The 19,488-nt window shown below is 48.3% G+C and overlaps 1 protein-coding gene, 1 long non-coding RNA gene and 1 pseudogene across 2 annotated transcripts; 1 reads left to right on the top strand and 2 right to left on the bottom strand.

Moving 5' to 3' along the window:
• Positions 1 to 3,093: 3,093 nt before the first annotated feature.
• LOC119113639 (L-xylulose reductase-like) lies at positions 3,094 to 3,819 on the top strand (annotated as a pseudogene).
• Positions 3,820 to 3,903: 84 nt separating this feature from the next.
• Positions 3,904 to 8,318, bottom strand: LOC119113638 (putative ATP-dependent RNA helicase DDX4). The gene is made up of 5 exons (XM_037237924.1): positions 8,247 to 8,318; positions 7,790 to 7,923; positions 7,053 to 7,233; positions 6,538 to 6,617; positions 3,904 to 3,993 (listed from the first exon to the last, which is right to left on the bottom strand). The coding sequence occupies exons 2-5, from the start codon at positions 7,895 to 7,897 to the stop codon at positions 3,904 to 3,906; spliced, it is 459 nt and encodes a 152-aa protein (XP_037093819.1). The 5' UTR covers positions 7,898 to 7,923; positions 8,247 to 8,318.
• A 625-nt stretch (positions 8,319 to 8,943) lies between these two features.
• LOC119113976 (uncharacterized) lies at positions 8,944 to 11,086 on the bottom strand. Its single transcript, XR_005095987.1, has 3 exons — positions 11,001 to 11,086; positions 9,345 to 9,510; positions 8,944 to 8,999 (listed from the first exon to the last, which is right to left on the bottom strand). It is a non-coding gene; the product is annotated as an uncharacterized LOC119113976 (long non-coding RNA).
• Positions 11,087 to 19,488: the final 8,402 nt, after the last annotated feature.

Here is a 19,488-nt window from a genome sequence, read left to right as displayed (position 1 = left end):
TTCTTATACAGTCTCCTCTTTATCCGCTCAAATGTTTTACTCAAGATGTGATCAATTTACGTTACCTTTTTGTGTATGTGCTAGTATGACATAATGTATTTTGATGTAATTTTTGTCGTGTTAAGACTATTTCAGTGTGCAATCCAGATACGTTAAATTGCGACGTTTACGAGCTGTTTTGCTGTTTTTCCGCCATGGTCTAAAAACTGGCACATGACACAGACACGCAAGTTTCCGAAACAGCTTGTCCCATCGCCTTGAAACCTTCACCAATCAAATCCGTGCATTGGGAGCGTCAGGGGGAGGCATATCGAGGCCTGACCTGAGGTCAAACATCTCGAAAACACGAAGGGAAAATTTGACATGCAAATGCAGGCAACTCAGATCTCAGAGCCTGCTGGACCGATCACTCTGAAGCCTTCACGATTGAATGCCCTATACCTGGTTCTCCATCGCAGTTCCAAATTTAGTGACCCTAGATCATGTAAAAAGTCGTCAAAGTTAACAGTCCGAAATATTTGTTTGCAGACCACCTATAGCCCAAAACCTACCGAGCTGATCACTGCCAAAACTGCACCATAAGATGCCCCATATGTAATTCCCTCGTCGCAGTTCCAAATTTGGTGACTTTAGGTAAGTTTAAAATCGTCAAATTTCACAAAATCCAAAATTACTGCTTGCAGGCATAGCTCAGAATCTACCACGCCGATAACTGCCAAACCGTACCATTCAGTACGCCATCTACCCTAATCTTCTGTTGAGGCTGCCATTTATAATTGCGTCTTTTACTTTATGTTTATTCCCCCATAATGTACGGATTGGTTACGCTGAGCGTGTGAGGTTGAATTTCTGCTTAGCGGAGGCGTTAATTGTGGCATTTTCATGCGCAATTCTGCGCATGATTTTTAGCACAACACCTTCGCTAAAGAAATTTACCCTCACAAGGCCTGCCTAACCAAGATGCACTTTTCCTTGGGAACAGGCATAAAGGATAAAATAGTTATGAATGGCACCATGCTTGCAGTTCCACATAAAATGAGGGTAGATAGCGTACTGAATGGCAAGGTTTGGCAGCTATCGGCTTGGTACATTCTGAGCTATAAACTGTCTGCAAGCAAGAATTTTTGATTTTGTGAAATTTTTCGACTTTCGATTTTACTAGGGTCACGAAACTTGGAACTGCGAGAGGGAATCAGGTACGGGGCATCCGGAATTTTGGACTTTGTGAACTTTGAATAGCTTTGACCTGACCTAGGATCACTAAATTTGGAGTTGCAATGTAGAATCAGGTCTGGGGGCATCCAATGGTGAAAATTTCACGGTGATTGGTCCAGTAGGTTCTGAGATCTGAGTTGTTTACATTTGCCTGTATAATTTTCCCTTCGCGTTTTCGAGATGTTTGACCTCAGGTTAGGTCTCGATATTGCCTTCCTATGACTCACCTCATTGCACAGGATTGATTGGTGAAGGTTCAAGGCGATTCGCACGAGTTGTTTCGAAAAACTTGCGTGTCTGCGTCATATGCCAGTATTTTAGATTCTGCCGTTTTTCCGCTCTCCCTGCCTGTCCGCACGGTCAGGCAGTCGATTGTTTACAGCGGGATCGGAGGGTGGTGCTTCTGGGCGCATGGGTGTAGGTGGGTTTACAGCAGGTGAATTGAGCATGTGCTGATGAGGAGCAACGGACCTTGGCACTGAGTGCATCGAAAGGAAACAATTGTGCGATATGATATGCCTTTGTGTGTCATATGATGTGTTATGATATGTGTATACGTGTGATATGTGTGTTATGTGTATGCATGTCATATGGGTATGTGATATGATTCTGAGTGTGAGTGTGCGTGTGTGTGCGTGATATAATCTGTGTGTGGTATGAGTTTTCATGTTTTCTCCAGTATACATTTCTGGAGGACAAAACGCCTTGGGGCCAAAAGCACCAAGACACGCTCAAATTTCAGACATTGTTAGCACTACAGCCCGAGAGTGGAATTTCATCCTCCGCACTACCCAGATGTTGCGGTCTTCCCCAAGGCCCTATGGTCAAGATTATTGTACAATACAATATTATACAAGAATATTATACAAGAACAATATTGTACCCACCCAGCAGATAACACTCTTCTGTAAATTGGGCGCCAAAATTTTTCTAGACACCTGGTCGATTTGTCGATCTCCGTCGCGACGCACATACTGTCTTGGTCGCGGCATGGAGAGTAGTGAAGTCTTGGTCGGGTCATTTGAAGGCATATATATATGCATAGATATATGCATATTACATTATATATAATTATATATATACTATATGTATTATGTATGATATGTATATATATATATACTATGGTATATATATATATATATATATCGTGTCAATTATGTATATGATTCAGTTTATATATTCAAATAATGTTTGTGTGGCAATATGCTGCCGTCTCGCCAACGGATAACAGTGTAACCAAGCACTCCATATAATCGAGGCCCCTGCGGCAGCCTGTAAAACGCCTACGCTGCACCGGACACCTACCCGACATTGGTGCGCCGAACCTCGTGCTCGCGTGCCGCGAACTCAGTCAGTGCACGTGCTGAATTTCGAATACCCTTGGCTCAAAAAGTGGTTTTGGGTAATTCTGTGTTAAAATTTTTCCCATCAGCATGATTCCCTGAAACATTGGCTCTTTGTGTGCTGCGATTGGTGGCATCATGCGCCAAAGTCTGAGCGCTGAAATTTTCGGCTTCGTGTGCCCAAATTTTGGCCCTACTGCCACTGTTGTGCTGGACATGTCCGGTTGTTAACATGTTTTGGGTTGCAATTTGGGCCTTTATGTATATATATATATATATATATATATATATATATATATATATATGCATATATAGACAGCTGATCTTGCTAATCAAGCATGCTGGAATGGTAGCCTGCACCTGCTAAATCTGTTTTATGACATCTATGAGACAAACAGGTACTGTCAGTGATGTGTGTCAATTTTATTTTGTCAGGTAACAGGAGCTGGCCTTTTTACACCTTCGGGCAAAGCTGAACATTCAGAACTTTTACTATCCTGCCCACCCACGGCCATGAATATCTCCTTGTCTGGCAAGCGTGTGGCTCGTCACGGGCGCCGGCCGCGGCCTCGGAAGAGGCGTGGCGCTGCGCGTGGCCGCGTGCGGCGGCCATGTCATCGCCGTGTCGCGCACGCAGGCCAACCTGGACAGCCTGAAGGCCGAGTGTGCGGCCGTTCGAGGACCGTCGCCTGCGACTTGAGCGACTGGGCGGCGACGCGCGCCACACTCGAGGCGCTGGGCCCCGTCCACGGCATCGTCAACAACGCCGGCGTGGGCTTGCAGGAGCCGTTCATGGAGGTGCGGCCGGAGAGCATAGACGCCATGTTCGACATCAACCTGAAGGCGGTGGTGAACGCGTCGCAGGTGGTGGCGCGCGGCATGCTCGCGCGCGGTGAGGGCGGCCGTCATCGTGAACATGTCGTCGCAGGCGTCGCCAGCGGCCGCTGGTCGACCACGCCGTCTACAGCGCGTCGAAGGCGGCGGCTGGACCAGCTGTCGCGCGTCATGGCACTGGAGCTCGGGCCGCAGGGGATCCGCGTCAACTGCGTCAACCCCACCGTCGTGATGACTGACATGGGGCGACTCGGCTGGTCGGAGCCGGCCAAGGCGGAGCCGATGCTGCGCGCCATCCCGCTCGGCCGCTTCGCCGAGGTCGAGGACGTGGTGGACGCGGTGGTGTTCCTGCTCAGCGACCGGGCCAAGATGATCAACGGCGTCCGACTGCCGGTGGACGGCGGGTTCACCGCCTGCTGAGGACGCAGCTGCTGCCTAAGTAGGCTCGGCAGACGACCCTCCTGTTAGACAGAAGTGGACAGCTCCTGTTGAGCTGTTGCTGAGGAGCCGGCTATGTCTCCTGCTGAGCTTCTGCTGAGGAGGCAGCTATGGCTCCTGCTGAGCTGCTGCTGAGCACGCGGCCGCAGCTCGTGCTGAGCTCCTGCTGAGCAGGCGGCCTCAGGTGCTGATGAGCGGTGGTTGATGCTGGGGACTGATCGAGGACGGGAGGAGCTGCTTAAGAAGCCTGCAATAGCTTGGCGTAGACGTCTTCGTTTATAACAGACACGCATGCTCGGAAAACACATCTGAAAGGAATTATGTACAGTGCGTAAAATGCATCACAGAATTTCGATAGTGGGTCGCATTGCTTGTCCTTAAGAGAAAGGCATGAATTATCGGTAGCTGATGGCGACAAATCATTGTGCTGTATGTCATACGCGTCCTGAATTAGATATGCATCCCGATTTCAGAACGTTTGTTTTAATGCTACTGAAGTGTATCCGATGAATATGGTACAGGTTTATCACGTACTCATCGCTCCTGATGAACCGCTATAACTGTTGTGTCATTTGATGGCATGTCATTGTGTTGAGGTACTTCGATGCCCCTGAGGCTTTTATTTGTTACGTGGGCCGCAAAGAAAACTTACCAAAGTGTCGGCGCGAGCCACGTGTTTGTTACGTGCGCATCGGGCCACTCTGCAGGAGATTCTGAAGGCATTATGTTTCAGCGGGATGGTAGAAGATTGATTATGTAGTGCTACCGAGCTTTTACTCAAATAAAAGGGTGCTGGAGACAAACGTGTTTTAACACGCCCGGGCGGCCGGTTGGATACCCTTCGCTTGGGTGGGGTTCGGTTTGGCCCGCTGAGATACCATGAACTAAGAGGGATAGAGACACCAAATTCCCAGGGTATGCTTGCCTGTACGTAAATTCACTTGGGTCAAAGTTTGTTTGCGTACTCTAATTCTTAGATAGGCACTGTATCGTGTTAATGGCTGGCACTTGCTCCTTTTTAACCCCCTGAATGTTGGTGTCCTGTAAGAACTGTCGCTTGCCGTTTTAAAAAAAAACCTGAAAAATCGAGCAGGATCGTCAACAGGCAATTTTGAATTCGCTTCCGCTTTTGTATCGATAGGGGCATGTCGACGAAATATCAACCCAACCTTATCTCCATTCTCTTGCTTTTTTTCCGAGCAATAAGACTACTCTCTTATCGAAGTGTATAATGCTCCTCGCTATTGCAGTGAGCAACTTACGCAAGACTGCCTTGAGCTTTACATTTGAATCAGCGACAAAGATAATTCCTGTCAGCATGTTCCCAAAAAGCAACATGTTGACCCGCGTCATTTTAGGTCAGCGACCTACTCTGACCATAAATAAGTTCATGGAAGATGTCTAATGGGGTTCCTGCTATCAATAAATTTAAAATGGACACCAGAAGCTATCCCATACAGCAAGCCATAGAGAAATAAAGCAAGTTGGCATAATAATGAAGCAAAGAAATAAAGCAAGCAAAGCAAAGAAATAAAGCAATAAAGCAAATAAAGCAAATAAAGCGACCAGACGTCTTTCATAGCCAATGTCGGCCGGCCCGGTCCCCGCCCGCTCCGCCACAGAATACGGGCACGAAGCCAAGCTTCCTCATGGAATGCCGCCGGTCACGAAATGCGGTGTGCCGACCTGGCGCTACCGGTGCGCAACGCCGCCATCCCGGTGCTCCCACCAAGCGCGGGCGCCGGTCGCCGGCGCGGGGTCCGGCCGCTGCCAACCCGCTAAGAAACAAGCCGCCGGCCAGGTGCCCACTCCCGCCTGGCTAACACAACGGAAACGCTATCTGCAGCCGCCACGACACGGCACGGCACGCGGCACGGTGGGGCGGCGCCGAGTCGGGCCGGCCCGGGCGCTAGTCCCAGCCCTCCTCCGCCTCCAGGGTGGCCGGCTGCTGGTTGTAGCCGGTCGCCGAGCCGCCCATGCAACCGGCGCCGCCGCCGAACTGCGGGCGCACGAGCCAACAGTCAGTCAGATGCCGGGCGTCACCGGCCGGACGCGCCGTGACCTGAGCCGATCACACCACTACACCAGGCTGGCGAGTTCACATAAATCAATACGGGACAACGCGGCTGGAGCACAGCGGCGAAATCCAGGAGTAAACACTCGCGAGCCCCAAACTGACAGTCAGAGCTTCCTCGTCAGGACGATACTGCAACGTAGTTTCCGTTGCAGTGTAGGAAATGTGCGTTACCTTATCGGCAACGTTGCCAATTCTGGGGCACGAAATAATGTCGCAGGAGTAGAATTGACACTGGGTAGAACTTGGCTTCCGCACACGAGTCGTTTCTCTCGTCTGATCATCTAGCGGCCGCCGTTCCACTTAAGAATTATCCTGGGTAAGGAGTAACTGACATAAGCAGAGATAGCGCACAGTGTCGCAATGTTGCTCGCCACGAGTACCATGAATGCACCCTGTCGGCGCGTTCCTCCCGCCACCCCGCGCCAGTCACGTCCCCGCCGCACCGGCCAGACTCACCCCGTGCCGGATTGTCGCGTGACGCGTACGAGCCGCCGGCAGCGCCGCCGAAGTCGGCGCTGCCGGCGTCGCGCTGCAGGAAGTCGGGCACCTCCTGCTCGGCGCCGGCCAGAACCTTCACCAGGTCGGCGGCCAGCGCGCTGTCGTAGAAGCCGATGGCGCTGCCGGTGTTGCCAACGCGCCGATCCGGTGCACATAGTCGTCGATGGCCTTCAGCAGGTCGTAATTGACCACGCTGGCCACGTCCTTGATGTCTGGGGGAGGGGCGTCGGTTAGCCAGGGCTGCGCCGGGTCATGCGGATGCAGTGGGAACAGTATCAGGCATGTCGCAACAGTCTACTTAACATAACCAACAAAATAACAAACTACTACCAACGAATTAATCTCTGGTAAACGTTGTGCTAATGCAAACTGGATCAGGTTCATTGTTGGATCGGGGACTTTGCTTACCCCTGCTTACTTTTGTTCCGACCTTTTCTGACATTAACATGGATTAACTCCAAACGCAGGTACAATAATTGCTCATGGGAGGACACAACAGCTCGACCTCTGCTTGATGAAAATTTCGACGACGCCTGATCACGACGCGCCACACAACACGCCTGGCATCCAACCACGCAGCGTTCGCTTTCGGCCACGAGCGCACGAGCCCCGCCGACATGGACGGCCTCGGGGCGGCGGCCACTCACCGAGGCCGCGCGAGGCCACCGACGTGGCGATCAGCGTCGGCGTCTTGCCGTACTTGAAGTCAGCCAGCGCCTCCTCGCGCTCGCGCTGCAGCCGGTCGCCGTGGATGCTGGTGGTCGGGAAGCCGGCCTGACACAGGTGCGACGCGATGAAGTCGGCCACCCGCTTCGCCTCCACGAACACCTGGCGAGGGGCAGGCGAGGTCAGACGGCGGCACGGTCGCGCGGCGGCCGCGGCCTCACGGCTGAGGGTTGCCCATGGACCCGGTCCAGGTCGCGCTCGGTGCAGCAAAAGATAACGAGCGGTGGAAACATCACGGTTCGACTAGGCTCTAGCTTAATGCTTCAGCTTATGAAGGTCATATGCATTATTAGAGGAGGCTGACTACAGTCCGCGAAGAAATTTACTGAGCCTTAATGACAAGCTGAATATCCATAACTGCCGTTAACTAGCATTGGGCTGGCTTGAAATCAGCAGTGTTGAAGTTGTTTTGGTCTCACTAGCAGGATCTTAGCTCGGCTCGTACATTACCTCACGACAGCGACACGCGCGGGCGCGAGCGGCCAGATTACCACTGCTCCGTGGGTTCGGGCACGAGTCAGCTGATGATCCGTCAACTGGTCTGACGGGTCACATGACCCGGCGCCGGGAGGCCTATACCACAACAGAAATTGTTACATTTATGTTATCAATTCTTCTTAATAAAGAGATCTGCACATCATTAGAAGACATTACTAACATCGGCGAATGAAACGTCCGTAATGTACTCGGCATGGCCAAGTGCGCAGCGTCTCCCGTGTCGCCATCGCCACCCACATTGTCGCCTCCGGCGTGCCCCTTTCGCCATCGCCACCACCAGGTTCCCACAGGTAGCTGTAGTGAAATGAAGCACTGCTTAAAAACGCAAAACAGGGGAACCACAGATGAACATGACTGAAAGCTGCGGATTTATTTTCAACCCAACGACTATCATACAGATGGCAAACGCCATTTACAGGCTCGGAATTAATTGCTGATGCCTTATTAAATTCACACGTCCAGTAAGGTAGTAAGGTGCAGCATGTTTGGAATAACTCACGTCGTACTATAAAGATCTTTGAGATACGAGAACATTTGCATAGAAAAATGGGTTATAGCCTCTTCCTTATAGGCTAAGGCACCACTGTAAAACAATCATAGCCAAGTGCTGTACATACAAGCAGTGCTCCTGAATTTGTGTGCACGCCGCACGGTGCAAGGCTGTGTAGTCTAAACAGCACTCTGCTGCCTGAAGAAACAAATGGTTACCCTTTAGCAAGATGCAGGATGGTACACTTGACTGTTGGTGGGCCAGCCTTTCGCATCGCGCGTCGCAGGATCATGTACGTGCTGCTGGATACCACCAGCTTCTTGCTTGTTGCCGATCGTCGGGAACATAAACACAGTGTGAAATGGAAATTGTAATAGACTGTAGATGTGGAGTTAATACCTATGACGATGACTGCAACAACTAAGGTGGGGGACTTATTGGTAACTCCACTCTGGCTTTAGAGCACAGGAGCAAACAAGCTGCAGTAATGTTTTATACAGCATTGTCCATACAATACTACATGAAAGTGTGCAATTTTGCTAATAAGTCAGATTTCAGGCTGTTAGTCCCTTTAGTAATTTAGGTGTTTCATGTGGTCCTTTAAGTCCCTGTAGGTCTCACAAACGTCTTTGTGTTTGGCACGATATGGTCATTACAATACAATGTCAATAGCAATCTTCATTGCAAATTTAATCATCTTTATGCCATTACTTAATGCAGTTTGCAGTATAATTGTTGTGAAACAAATTCCAATCTCCTTGTTCAAGAAGTAAACTAACTTTGAAAATCCAACCCAAAAAGAAAACACTGACCCAGATTCTGGGCTTCGAGATGGTGTAGACACGGGAAGCACTGGGGTGCCTGTAACACCCTTCCTGTGCTGAAAACAATTCGGGACACCAATAATCAGAATCAGAAAGATTAACAATGAACAAAGCTGTCACACAATGTACAGGTCATAGGACAGCGCTTTGACATGTGCACTAAGTATATTGCAAAACAATGTTTTACTTACATCATATACATTTTGGTCAGAAATGACTGCGGCACACTGACATGCATGAATAAATAATGACTGAGAGGTCATGGAATTGAAAAAAACAAAAGGTGGTCATAGAAATGTCACATGTGTTCTAATTTCAAATGAGTTCAAGCCTGAATGTCACGGCTAAATATAAAGTGTCTGACAAAAAAATAAAGAAAGAAAGCATAGGCATTCACAGACCTGCAGAGAGGGCACAGCATTGGCCCCAAGCCTTTTCGTTTAGGCTGCCAGGCTGGAAAAGGCATGTGATGGAAAATGTGCCTGGCACACTCCATGCCCCGGCCTGACCCCACTGATACCACACACATGACGCCATTCCTGTTGGTGGCCTTGTTGTGCTGGGAATCTGAAAGGATCACAGGAATTGGGAGAATTGATTACTATACAATACAATGGGCATCTTCTACTTCAAATGAGTAATGCAAACTGAAAATATCTGTCCACAGGGTGTGCATTAATCACTGTGCAAAGTGGTGATACATCAAGAGTACAGACTACAGACATCTGGGTTCCAGAGCATGTCTGACACATCTTGAAATGCTTGTCATCCCAAAAATAAGTAATACAAGCTGAGGCCACACACCCATAAACTTTCCCAGCTGTGAGCATGGTGCATAACTGTCACCAAATCTAGTTAAGAGTAAGTAAATTTAGCTTTTTAAAAAAGTGGCAGCAGCATAGCAATACCCAAACAATAATGTCATTGCCGGAATATGACAGCTCAGAGCTCAGCCCAGTGCAAATCTGATTACGGCACAGAGTCCAGTGATAAGTTGAGCACACTGATGATTCCTGTAATCTGGAACAATGGAATAGTTTTTGACTGATATCCCTGATTCCGGCCTGATTGACAAAATTCACACTGTTCATGCAAGTTTATGCAGGTCATCTGTTTATGAAGTGGTTACATCGAATAGCCAAGGTGTAGCTCCATGACAGCAGCGAGATAGGTGGGCAATGGAAACAAGTACGATGATGATGATGATGATTTGGGCTTTAGGGAGTGCCAACTACATTGCTCATGTGACGCCCATAACTCACTGATGCAAACAGGTAAAAGTATTTGAACTTACTCAAAAACGTAATAAATCAGCTACTCGCCAATGTGCTATACAACGTCCTCCACCAACTTGGTCCTAGCCAATTACTCTCAAAATTAATAGTTTGTATGTTTCGTTTGTAGCAATCAAGTACATAAAGAAAACTATTTCTGAAATTGGTGGCAACCGTGAGCCCAGCTCCTGGCACTTGCACCCACTTTTCAGCTGCTGTATGCATCTGCTTTTTGAAGACGCTGTTTTATTTGTGAAGGCATTTTTGCCGGCATTTTTAAAGGCACTTTTGCCATTTTTGCGGGGCGCGTCCGGCCGGCAGATACTCTCGTAAAATTATCCGGAATATCGGAAATTTTTCGGAATGACGTTCGGCAGTGCCATAGCGAGGGAGAATCCCGGAGAATTCTCAGAGCATGGTCAAGACGGAGAATCTGTTTTCGCCAGCCATGACCGTTGGCTGTGAATGGCGCATGGGAAACTAATCTGGGGGATAATTTCCGGACCGATCGAGTGTAAATGGAACATCTCCATGGATGATTATCGAAGAGATTATTATTCGTTGAATAATTTTCGCTTGACCGGACGCGCCGTGATTGCATACTCATTCCTCAAACTGTGACAACAAGCGACCGCACCGCATGGAAAGCGACCGCACACCATACTCGAGGCTGCATGTCATATTGAGACGTGCATGCCCTGAACTTATTGCTGAGATGTCAGTGACACGATAGACATATTCGGCGTGAAGTATCTTTAACAGATTGGAAGCGAGGGTACTTACGCGAACACGGTCAAATTATTTTCTTTGTCCTGCGATCACCGCACACACAGCACCTTATGTCTGGCATCTACCACCGACGCAAAGAGGACACTGCCTGAGAGTGTGGGGGGGGGGGGGGGGGAAATGTCCTCTCGACAAATGCCGCAACCCGAAATTGCTCACACTTATGTTCGCGATACGTATTCAGCAGTACAATCTTGATAACAGCCAACCACCTTTCGCGCATTGTAACACATGTGCAGCATCATCGCATTTGCGAACGAATCAGCCGCCGTACGGTTTTTATCATAAACAAAACACAAACAAAAAAACAAACAATAATATCACGGGTATCTAATGGCGTTTCTATGGCGTCATTAATCAGAGGGCTATTTTGAAATAGGGGAATTATAAGGATTTTGACACTTTGCGGTCGTGTAACTCAGGAACCAAATCGTTTCGGGTCTTAAAAATGACATGACCGTTAACTGCATCAAAAGGTCGTCAAGATGGCTATTTCAGTTCAAAACGTCATACAAATGTGGAACATTCCCTTCGACGAAAGCTATCAGCCTACCGCAAACAGTCCCCGCGCCACTCTGTAAAGTATGTGCAAAGAAACCACAAAATATCAGTGAAGTGATGCATGTGCCAGGACATGACGGTGGGTCGTCCGCGCAGATGCAGGCTTCAGGATTCCCGTGGTTTGTGGTCAGCCAACTGGCTGCTGCGGCTTCCAAGTGGAGTCTGTGGCCTCCGGAGCTGCGGCCACAGAATACAAACCGGCCCACAAAATTTACAAATTAATAAAACATGTGGTGCCCCCCTAAAGCACGAACATCTGTGTTATCTCAGCGAATGTCTCTCTTTGTGTGAGGGACGGTCGGACTCGCCGAGCAGTTATCTGGTCGGGACAGTGGGACTCGCCGAAGGATTATATGGTCGGGACAGTGTCAAATGTCCCTGACGTCTGGGTGGAACATGACACTTTTTCATTGTTTTTATGCATTCTCACACTAGCTTTTCTTTCATCCTCTCCACCTCAACACCAGTAAAATCAATAAACATTTTTCTGGCTACACCATTAAGTGTTATTTAGAACTTGACAAAGGATTTGGCCCGTGGGTAACGTTTCCCACCTTTGGTGTGGGCAATGTTTGCATCATGCGATGCATTCAATGGCTACAATCTGAACTGATTTTCCAGGTGACCCAAAAGAAGAACCAGAGTCTATCCTTCATTATATCCTGCATCATGCAAAATGTCATCTCTAGGAAAAGGAGAAGGTGATGGCTACTCTCTGAAACTATCATGCTGTGCATCTCGCATGTCTTATCCTGTCTGTAATTGACCTGACCTGGTCTGTGCATCATGATATAATCCTAAGGCCCCATGCGTCCTCTTGTAATTTGTGGCGGTTTAAAATGAGCTACATGCCCACAGAACATGTATTTGCATCAGGCTCATATACAAAAACATACTAAAACTGAACGATATTTGATGACAATAATGCAGCAAGCATTGATAAATTCCATCAGCATGGAATGAGGCTGGAAGCTGCAACTTACATGCTTACTGCATATCCAACATCATTGAAATGTTCTATTACACCACACGGCCAGTGGTCATGGCGACACAATCACACCGCAAGGCAATGACAGGAGTGTTAATTATTTGGAGACAATTGCAACCAGTCAAAATGCAGTATAACCTCAAATGCGACTGTGATTAGACGCACCGGTCTATTTATAACATGCCTTGATTCGTCTACAACCCACCGATCTCCAGCTACGCTCAAACCCAAGCGATGTACAAAAATAAACAAATCGCGATCGTAACACGAGCGCCAGATTAGCCTCTGATATTTTCATCGTCACCGGCAGCGAGATGCCGATTGCCACCCTAGGGATGTCAATTGCCACCCTAGACGCGGCACTGGCTTGCGTCTGTCAGCAGGAACGGATGAAGTTCTTAGGCATATGAAACGATATCTGGAAGTTTGGTTAGGTAGTCCAGAAAACTTGAGTCAAAATGATTGTGCTTTCATATGTTCATTTGCCTTTCTCACCACATTACATTTATTCCATGCATTTTTGGCGGTTTCCGGCGTCATTTTCTCCAGATGGGTAGCGGCCCATTTTAAAGCTGCTCTTTGCGGCTTAGATGACCGAACGGAAGCCAACTTCAGCTGAAATACTAAAATTTTACCCAAATGATATACCACGGAGCATGAAAACCGTTTAAGTAGTGTTTTTGTCCTAACTTTTAATGCAATTGGGGATGTATCTATTTTCCATTCGTCACTGCTGCATTAAGGTCTCACCCAAAACTCCATCACAGGTTTTTTCGGCTATCTGACCGTCGTTTGTAAAAAAACTAGTGGTCAAAGAAAGCGCACCACTGTTATCTAAAAGTCTATGAAATATCAAGTTGATCTATGCGAGTTCCACATTGACTTAAGTATCGTGATGTCAAAAGGATGTGAATTGAGGATGCCGATTCGGTGATTTTTTTTGTTCAGCAGCACTGGATGCGACCGGGAAAAAAACGCGGGGCGCGCGTTGAACGGACGTATAGATTTGTGTGTAGTGCTGGATGGGTGAAGGTATAGCGTTTGATTCATTCAATGTGCACCTTGGATAACACAGCCCGGCAGGTGCCTGATGATCTCGATGATTTGGAAAACCAGATACAATGTATAGTGTCCACACATGACTGCCCAATAGTGATCGCCGGTGATTTAAACATCAACCTGATTGGCTCGAGCACAGGCACTGGCTATCAGAAATTGATGCAACTGTTGAGGTCTTACAATCCGCATATGTGTGACGATTCCTATCCAACGTGCCGTCCTGCTGGCTCGCTGTTGGATGTTACGATCACAAATCACAAGGACCTTATCCAGCGCTGTGGTGTCACCGCCTGTCACTATAGTCCGCATGACTTCACGCGAATGTTGCTGAAAGTATCGAAAGAGAAACACCAAATCAATGTCATCACATCCCGCTGCCTGAACCTAGTTGATTTTGATTCTTTCAATGATTTGCTTGTGAACGTCGACTGGTCTCTGGTCTATGCAAGTGCGACGACGTCTGAGAAGTGGGACTCTTTTCTAGGAGTGTTCACACCCCATCTGAATGCCGTCGCGCCTGTCTGGCGCATTAAACTGCGCAATCAATCCACCCTGCCTGTCTCAGCCGATACGCGTGTGTTGGTGGTTCGTCGCCGCGTCGCTCTAGCGTGCTGTTCGCGTGCTGAGTACAAGGCACTCAATAAGCAGACACGGGCAGTTATTAGACGGGACTGTAGCGATCATACCAGGAAGCAGATTTCCGAGGCAGGTCACTCCGGCATGTGGCGGTGCGTTAAATCGATCATTGGCAGTAAACAGGGTGCGTCGGCCACACCTAACATTCATACTGATACTCTGAATGACTGCTTCGTGAAGGTAGGGCCTACGACTGCCGCCAGCGGGCCGAACCGAGGCACGGCTTTGCCAGTCAGGCCCCCCGAGTTATGACCTTCTCATTTAAGGTGCGTCCTGTGTCATGCGATGAGCTGCTTGCAGCTATGTCTACGATGAACCCGACGACGTCCTGTGGCCTAGATGATCTTAGTACGCAGCTCTTACAGAAGTCTTTTCGTGGTGTCGGCTGTCCCCTACTTGACGTCGTCAATAGCAGTCTCATTGACGAAACGGTGCCCAGCGCCTGGAAACACGCTCTTGTCACAGCGCTCCCGAAAACCAATGATTTGAACGATCCTACCCAGTTTAGACCAATATCTGTAGTGCCAGCGATAGCAAAGATAGTCGAGCGTATTGTTCATCATCAACTTAGTTCATATTTTAACGAGCATGATTTATTTTTGCATACACAACACGGATTTCTTACGAATTTTTCAACAGAGACCGCACTTACTGTAGTGGCTGATGAAATACTCACCGCGATTGATGCTGGGGAGATCGCTCTGCTTGTTTTGATAGATCTGTGAGAATGTTTTGACGTTTTGGACCACCAGCTTCTCTTATCGAAGCCTAAGATATACAATATTGACACAAAATGGTTTGAAAGCTACCTTTGCGGGCATACCCAACAGGTTCAGGTCAGATATTCTTCAGGCATACTGCGCGCTTTCATACTGCCGAATGGGATGAGGGTATTTCAGGGTACCGCCCTCGGGCGGCTCCTATCTTCCATTTTCTCGAACGATTTAGCGTTATGTTCAGAAGGTGCTACAATTATACAATATGCCGATGACACACAGATTTTGGGTACTGGAGAAAAAGGAAACGCAACAGCTTGTTGCAACCTTGGAGAGTACCTTGTCACTTGTATTCGACTGGTTTAACAACCACTCTATGAAAGTCAATACAACAAAAACACAGTTAATGGTTTTCGGGACGAAGGCTGTGCTGCGTCATATGCCTCCTGTGCATGTCAAGTTCGGGTCAGCTGTCATCGCCGAAAACAGCTCTGTCAAAAACCTTGGTGTGGCGATGGACAGAAATCTCACATTTGAACCGCACATTGATCAGCCTGTTACTAGGTCGATGGGCGCTCTGATGGCCCTGTCCCATGCCAAGCATGTACTCCCAAGAGACACCCTCGTTTACATGGTCAGAGCTCTAGTTCTTTCCTCCATTAGATACTGTATAACACTGTGTGGTACTCACGGAGCAACCTAGTTCCATCGCGTGCAAAAACTCGTGAACTTCTGTGCGCGGGTTGGGAGCGGAAGGAGAAGGTGTGACCATACATCGGATGTTGTCAGGGATATACGATGGCTTAGTGCTGATCAGCTCGTCAGATATCATAAGTTGTGCCTGCTCAAAAAAGTCTTACTCACGGGTCAGCCACCAGATATAGCCGCGATGTCCACACGTGCTGAGCACACTCATGAAACGCGGAAGGCTAACCAGCTGAGCCGTCCCCGAGCGGTGAGCAACTTTGGCACTCGCCGATTTAGCTACAGAGCATCGGATCTGTTTATCTGCCTGCCGCCCGACTTGCGCAACGTTCAGAGTCTAGGTCGCTTCAAGCGCCAACTTAAGGAGTTTCTAATGAGTCAGGCGAACGTTGGCACATGAGTGGGTGCGTGTGTGAATTCGATTGTGTGTGATGCCACAATGTGAATGCAATAGTGTGATTCGCCGAGATGATCCCTTGAGCGATGCGTGATATGTTGGCTATTTTTACTAGCTTTCACATTTTCTCTTTTATGCCCGTTTTTATCAATAATGACGTGTAACTTTTAAAAAGCCACTGGGTCTTGTGGAAAGCTACGAAATATATGAACATGAACATGAACATAGCCTCTTGCAATTTGGTGAAATTTGATGTTAGCCATATGAACACCGTTGTAATATTACTAAATTAAAGCTGCTGATACTCCTATAACATGAGAGAGGTGTTAATAGGATAATTGTAAAACTATGTCCCTGTATGAATGTGTGTTATTCAGTGCCTTTTTATTTTATGTAAAACACTTTTCTTCGGAGAAAGAACGTCATGTCGGCCACATCCTGAATATTGCTCGCCAGATTAAGTTAGGCACTGAGACGTGTTGTCTCGGGTATCTGGTGCATGATAGTCCTGATAGTCCTGATAGTCCGGATAGTCCTGATAGTCCTGATAGTCCTGATAGTCCTGATAGTCCTGATAGTCCGGATAGTGCCTGAGTCGCAGCACTTATCAATCAATCGCCTTTTTCACCCGAACCAAGTTATGAAGGTCATTCGCGAAGAGAAAGGGGATGTCATTGCCCAGCAGAAACACAGAACAACGGTTTCAGGATGCCATGTATGTAAATGGCGCATCATAAGCACTTCTTCAAAGATGACCAGAATTCAGGATCAGGATTCCGCCAGTCTCTTTCAGAGGAAGAATGTGATGCGATGGTGTTTTCGTGGTGGTCTGGAAAGGAAAGGAATCACAGATTAGCGATAAATGCTTGTCCGTCCGGCATGACACCTTTGGTCCATATTGAATATATATATACATATATATGGTCCATATATATATATATATATATATATATATATATATATATATATATATATATATATATATATATATACCTGAGCGGATGTTGATATGACAATAAATGCGTCTTTACAAGAAGTTCAACGAAAAATATGAACATCCTTATGTGTATTATTTACAGGTTGTCGTGCGCTGTCATTTCAACGGTGAAATTGCTATTTTTTAAGGCCCGTTTTAATATCAGATATCAACGTCCCTTTAAGCTTTTTTACGTCCGGACATCCTACAAGCGGATTTTGAAAGACTAGGTCGGGATGGCGACCATGGCCCGCGAGTTGGAGGTCGATTAGATCGCCTAATCCTGCGTTGGAATGGAATGTATAGGTCCACTGGCGGCAGGTCTTCCGGCCATTCCGACTTCACCGCCAGTTGCACGTGTACGCGTGACTGGAAAATTGATAACTTGTGTGCAGTAGCAGCAGAATATCAAGACTGAAACCAGCCTTTTTATTTTGTCCGGTATTGGACCATGCGGTTGGTCTGGCTCGTTTTGTCTCGATGTTGATGATTTTCCGGTTAGCCCATCCTGAACTGCACCAAAGCAAATGTCTGTCGTTGTTTGTTGTCAAAGATTTGGCTACGCTGTCAAATACTACGTGGACCATGCTTTACACTGTTCGAGCCACATACACCTCAGCGGAAGGAGTGTTTCGTGTTCGCTGGTTCCCATCCGCTCCCCTGTATGGCCACAGCCACGTGTGTCAGCAGCGTCGCGCGCTACTAGTGTGCCCTGGTCAGTCGTCAGGCGGGCTTGCAGCGGCGGCGGAGCTAATCGGCTTGGCATGCGCCGATGGTTTGCGGTTGCTCTGTGGCTGCTGCATCCGCATTGGTCCGTCGGTGAAGCCTGGGGATGGACCGCCGAATTTCGGCGCGAAAGCGCCCGGATATCCCTGAAGTCAGCTCCAGACCACTGAGCGGACAGTTGTGTTTATTAAACACGAGCCGTCTCGTGTAGCGTGTATGGGGTCTCTGGTATGACCCCAGACACGCTAAAGACACAACTCTGGTATGGTAAGGTATCTAGACACTGGTACGGCCCCACTCACTGGTATGGCCGTGTACTGTGCGTAAAATCAACTGGGGATTTTACGTCGAAAGCGGCAGGACAGGCTGCACTACCAGGACGTTTTGTGGACCACGGTGGGAGAGGAACAGCGAGAGAACTGATAGAACATTGATGGAACACCAAAACGGCTGACGTGATGATGTGTCACGGTCCGTCGCAGGACCCTTAGGTCTGTGTCAGGGCCTATTGTGCGATTTCGTGGTCTGTTTCAGGGCAGGTTGTGTGATCCCGTGGCCTGTTTCAGGGCCTGTTTTGTGATTCCGTGGTCTGTGTCAGGGCCTATTGTGTGATTCCGTGGTCCGTGTCAAGGCCTGCTGTGTGATACCATAGTGGCTGTGTCAGGCCCTGTTGTGAGATTCCGTGGTCCGTGTCAGGGCTTGTTATGTGATCTCGTGCTTTGTGTCCGGGCCTGCTGTGTGATACCGTGGTTTGTGTCAGGGCCTGTCGAATGATCCCGAGGTCTGCATCGGGGCCTGTTTTGTGATGCTGCGCTCTGTGTCAGGGCCTGTTGTGTGATCCCTTGGTCTGCGTCAGGGCCTGTTGTGCGATCCCGTGGTCTGTTTTAGGGCCTGTCTGAGACCCTATGTTGTTTTTGCTTTGTTATGTCGGAGATTGTCGAATGGCCCGTGCTACGTTATCTGTAGTGTGCTCGAGATGCCTTGTGTCATGACATAATCGCGCTGACGGCCGTGCACAGTGCGCGGAAACAACTGGGGATTCTATGGCGAAAGCGGTAAGACAGGCTACACTCCCAGGACATTTTGTGGACCACGGTGGGAGAAGAACAGTGATAGAACGGTTGCTAGATGACGGACATCCTCCTCAAAATATTGTCCGCAAGAACACAGATAGATTGCTGTTATACGCTGTTGTACATATTCATTCACAGAAGAAAATTAATGTCTACATTCATTTTTAGTTTACGGAAATTTTTATGACCGAAACGCCCTGGTAACGGGTGTCAGCTGCAGAACCGACCAGTGCTGCAGTCGAAGCAAATACGAAGGTATTGACATGCAGAGGCATCCACATCAGGACAGATAAAGCCATCCAGCGTGTGCTCTGGCCAGTATCAACTCGTTTTTAGCATTTGCACGATCCACATCATCTAATCAAACGGTAAAAGCTCATCACCTTCTTTGGTATGTCAAGGTGGATTTGCTTCTATCCGAGTCGATATATTGTCTAATTTGCCAATTTTAACATGCGTCGAGGTGGCCAGTTGAATGTGGCGTGCTCGGGTGGGGGGGGGGGGGGGGGAGGGGCACCATTTGGCCCCATGACACCTAGGCGACCTAGAAGCACGAAACTCTGAGGAAAGGTGGAAAGGGCTGTATGTGAACTCACTTGTGTCAAAAATTGAGGTTGGAGTTTTAGGGCGCATCGGCTGCTGTAGGTT

Source organism: Pollicipes pollicipes, unplaced genomic scaffold, assembly GCF_011947565.3.
Source record: "Pollicipes pollicipes isolate AB1234 unplaced genomic scaffold, Ppol_2.1 Scaffold_7262;HRSCAF=8765_pilon_pilon_pilon, whole genome shotgun sequence".
Classification (NCBI taxonomy): domain Eukaryota; kingdom Metazoa; phylum Arthropoda; class Thecostraca; order Pollicipedomorpha; family Pollicipedidae; genus Pollicipes; species Pollicipes pollicipes.
This window is presented reverse-complemented; position numbering and strand designations above follow the sequence as displayed.

Excerpts from the sequence above, each read along its gene's own strand:
- LOC119113638 (XM_037237924.1), bottom strand. The coding sequence starts at position 7,897 with ATGGCGAAAGGGGCACGCCGGAGGCGACAATGTGGGTGGCGATGGCGA. Across the intron at positions 6,618-7,052 it reads GGTGGCCTCGCGCGGCCTCG|ACATCAAGGACGTGGCCAGC; the intron begins GTGAGTGGCCGC and ends CCCCTCCCCCAG. Across the intron at positions 3,994-6,537 it reads TGCACCGGATCGGCGCGTTG|GAGCTCAGCACGAGCTGCGG; the intron begins GCAACACCGGCA and ends CCTGCTCAGCAG.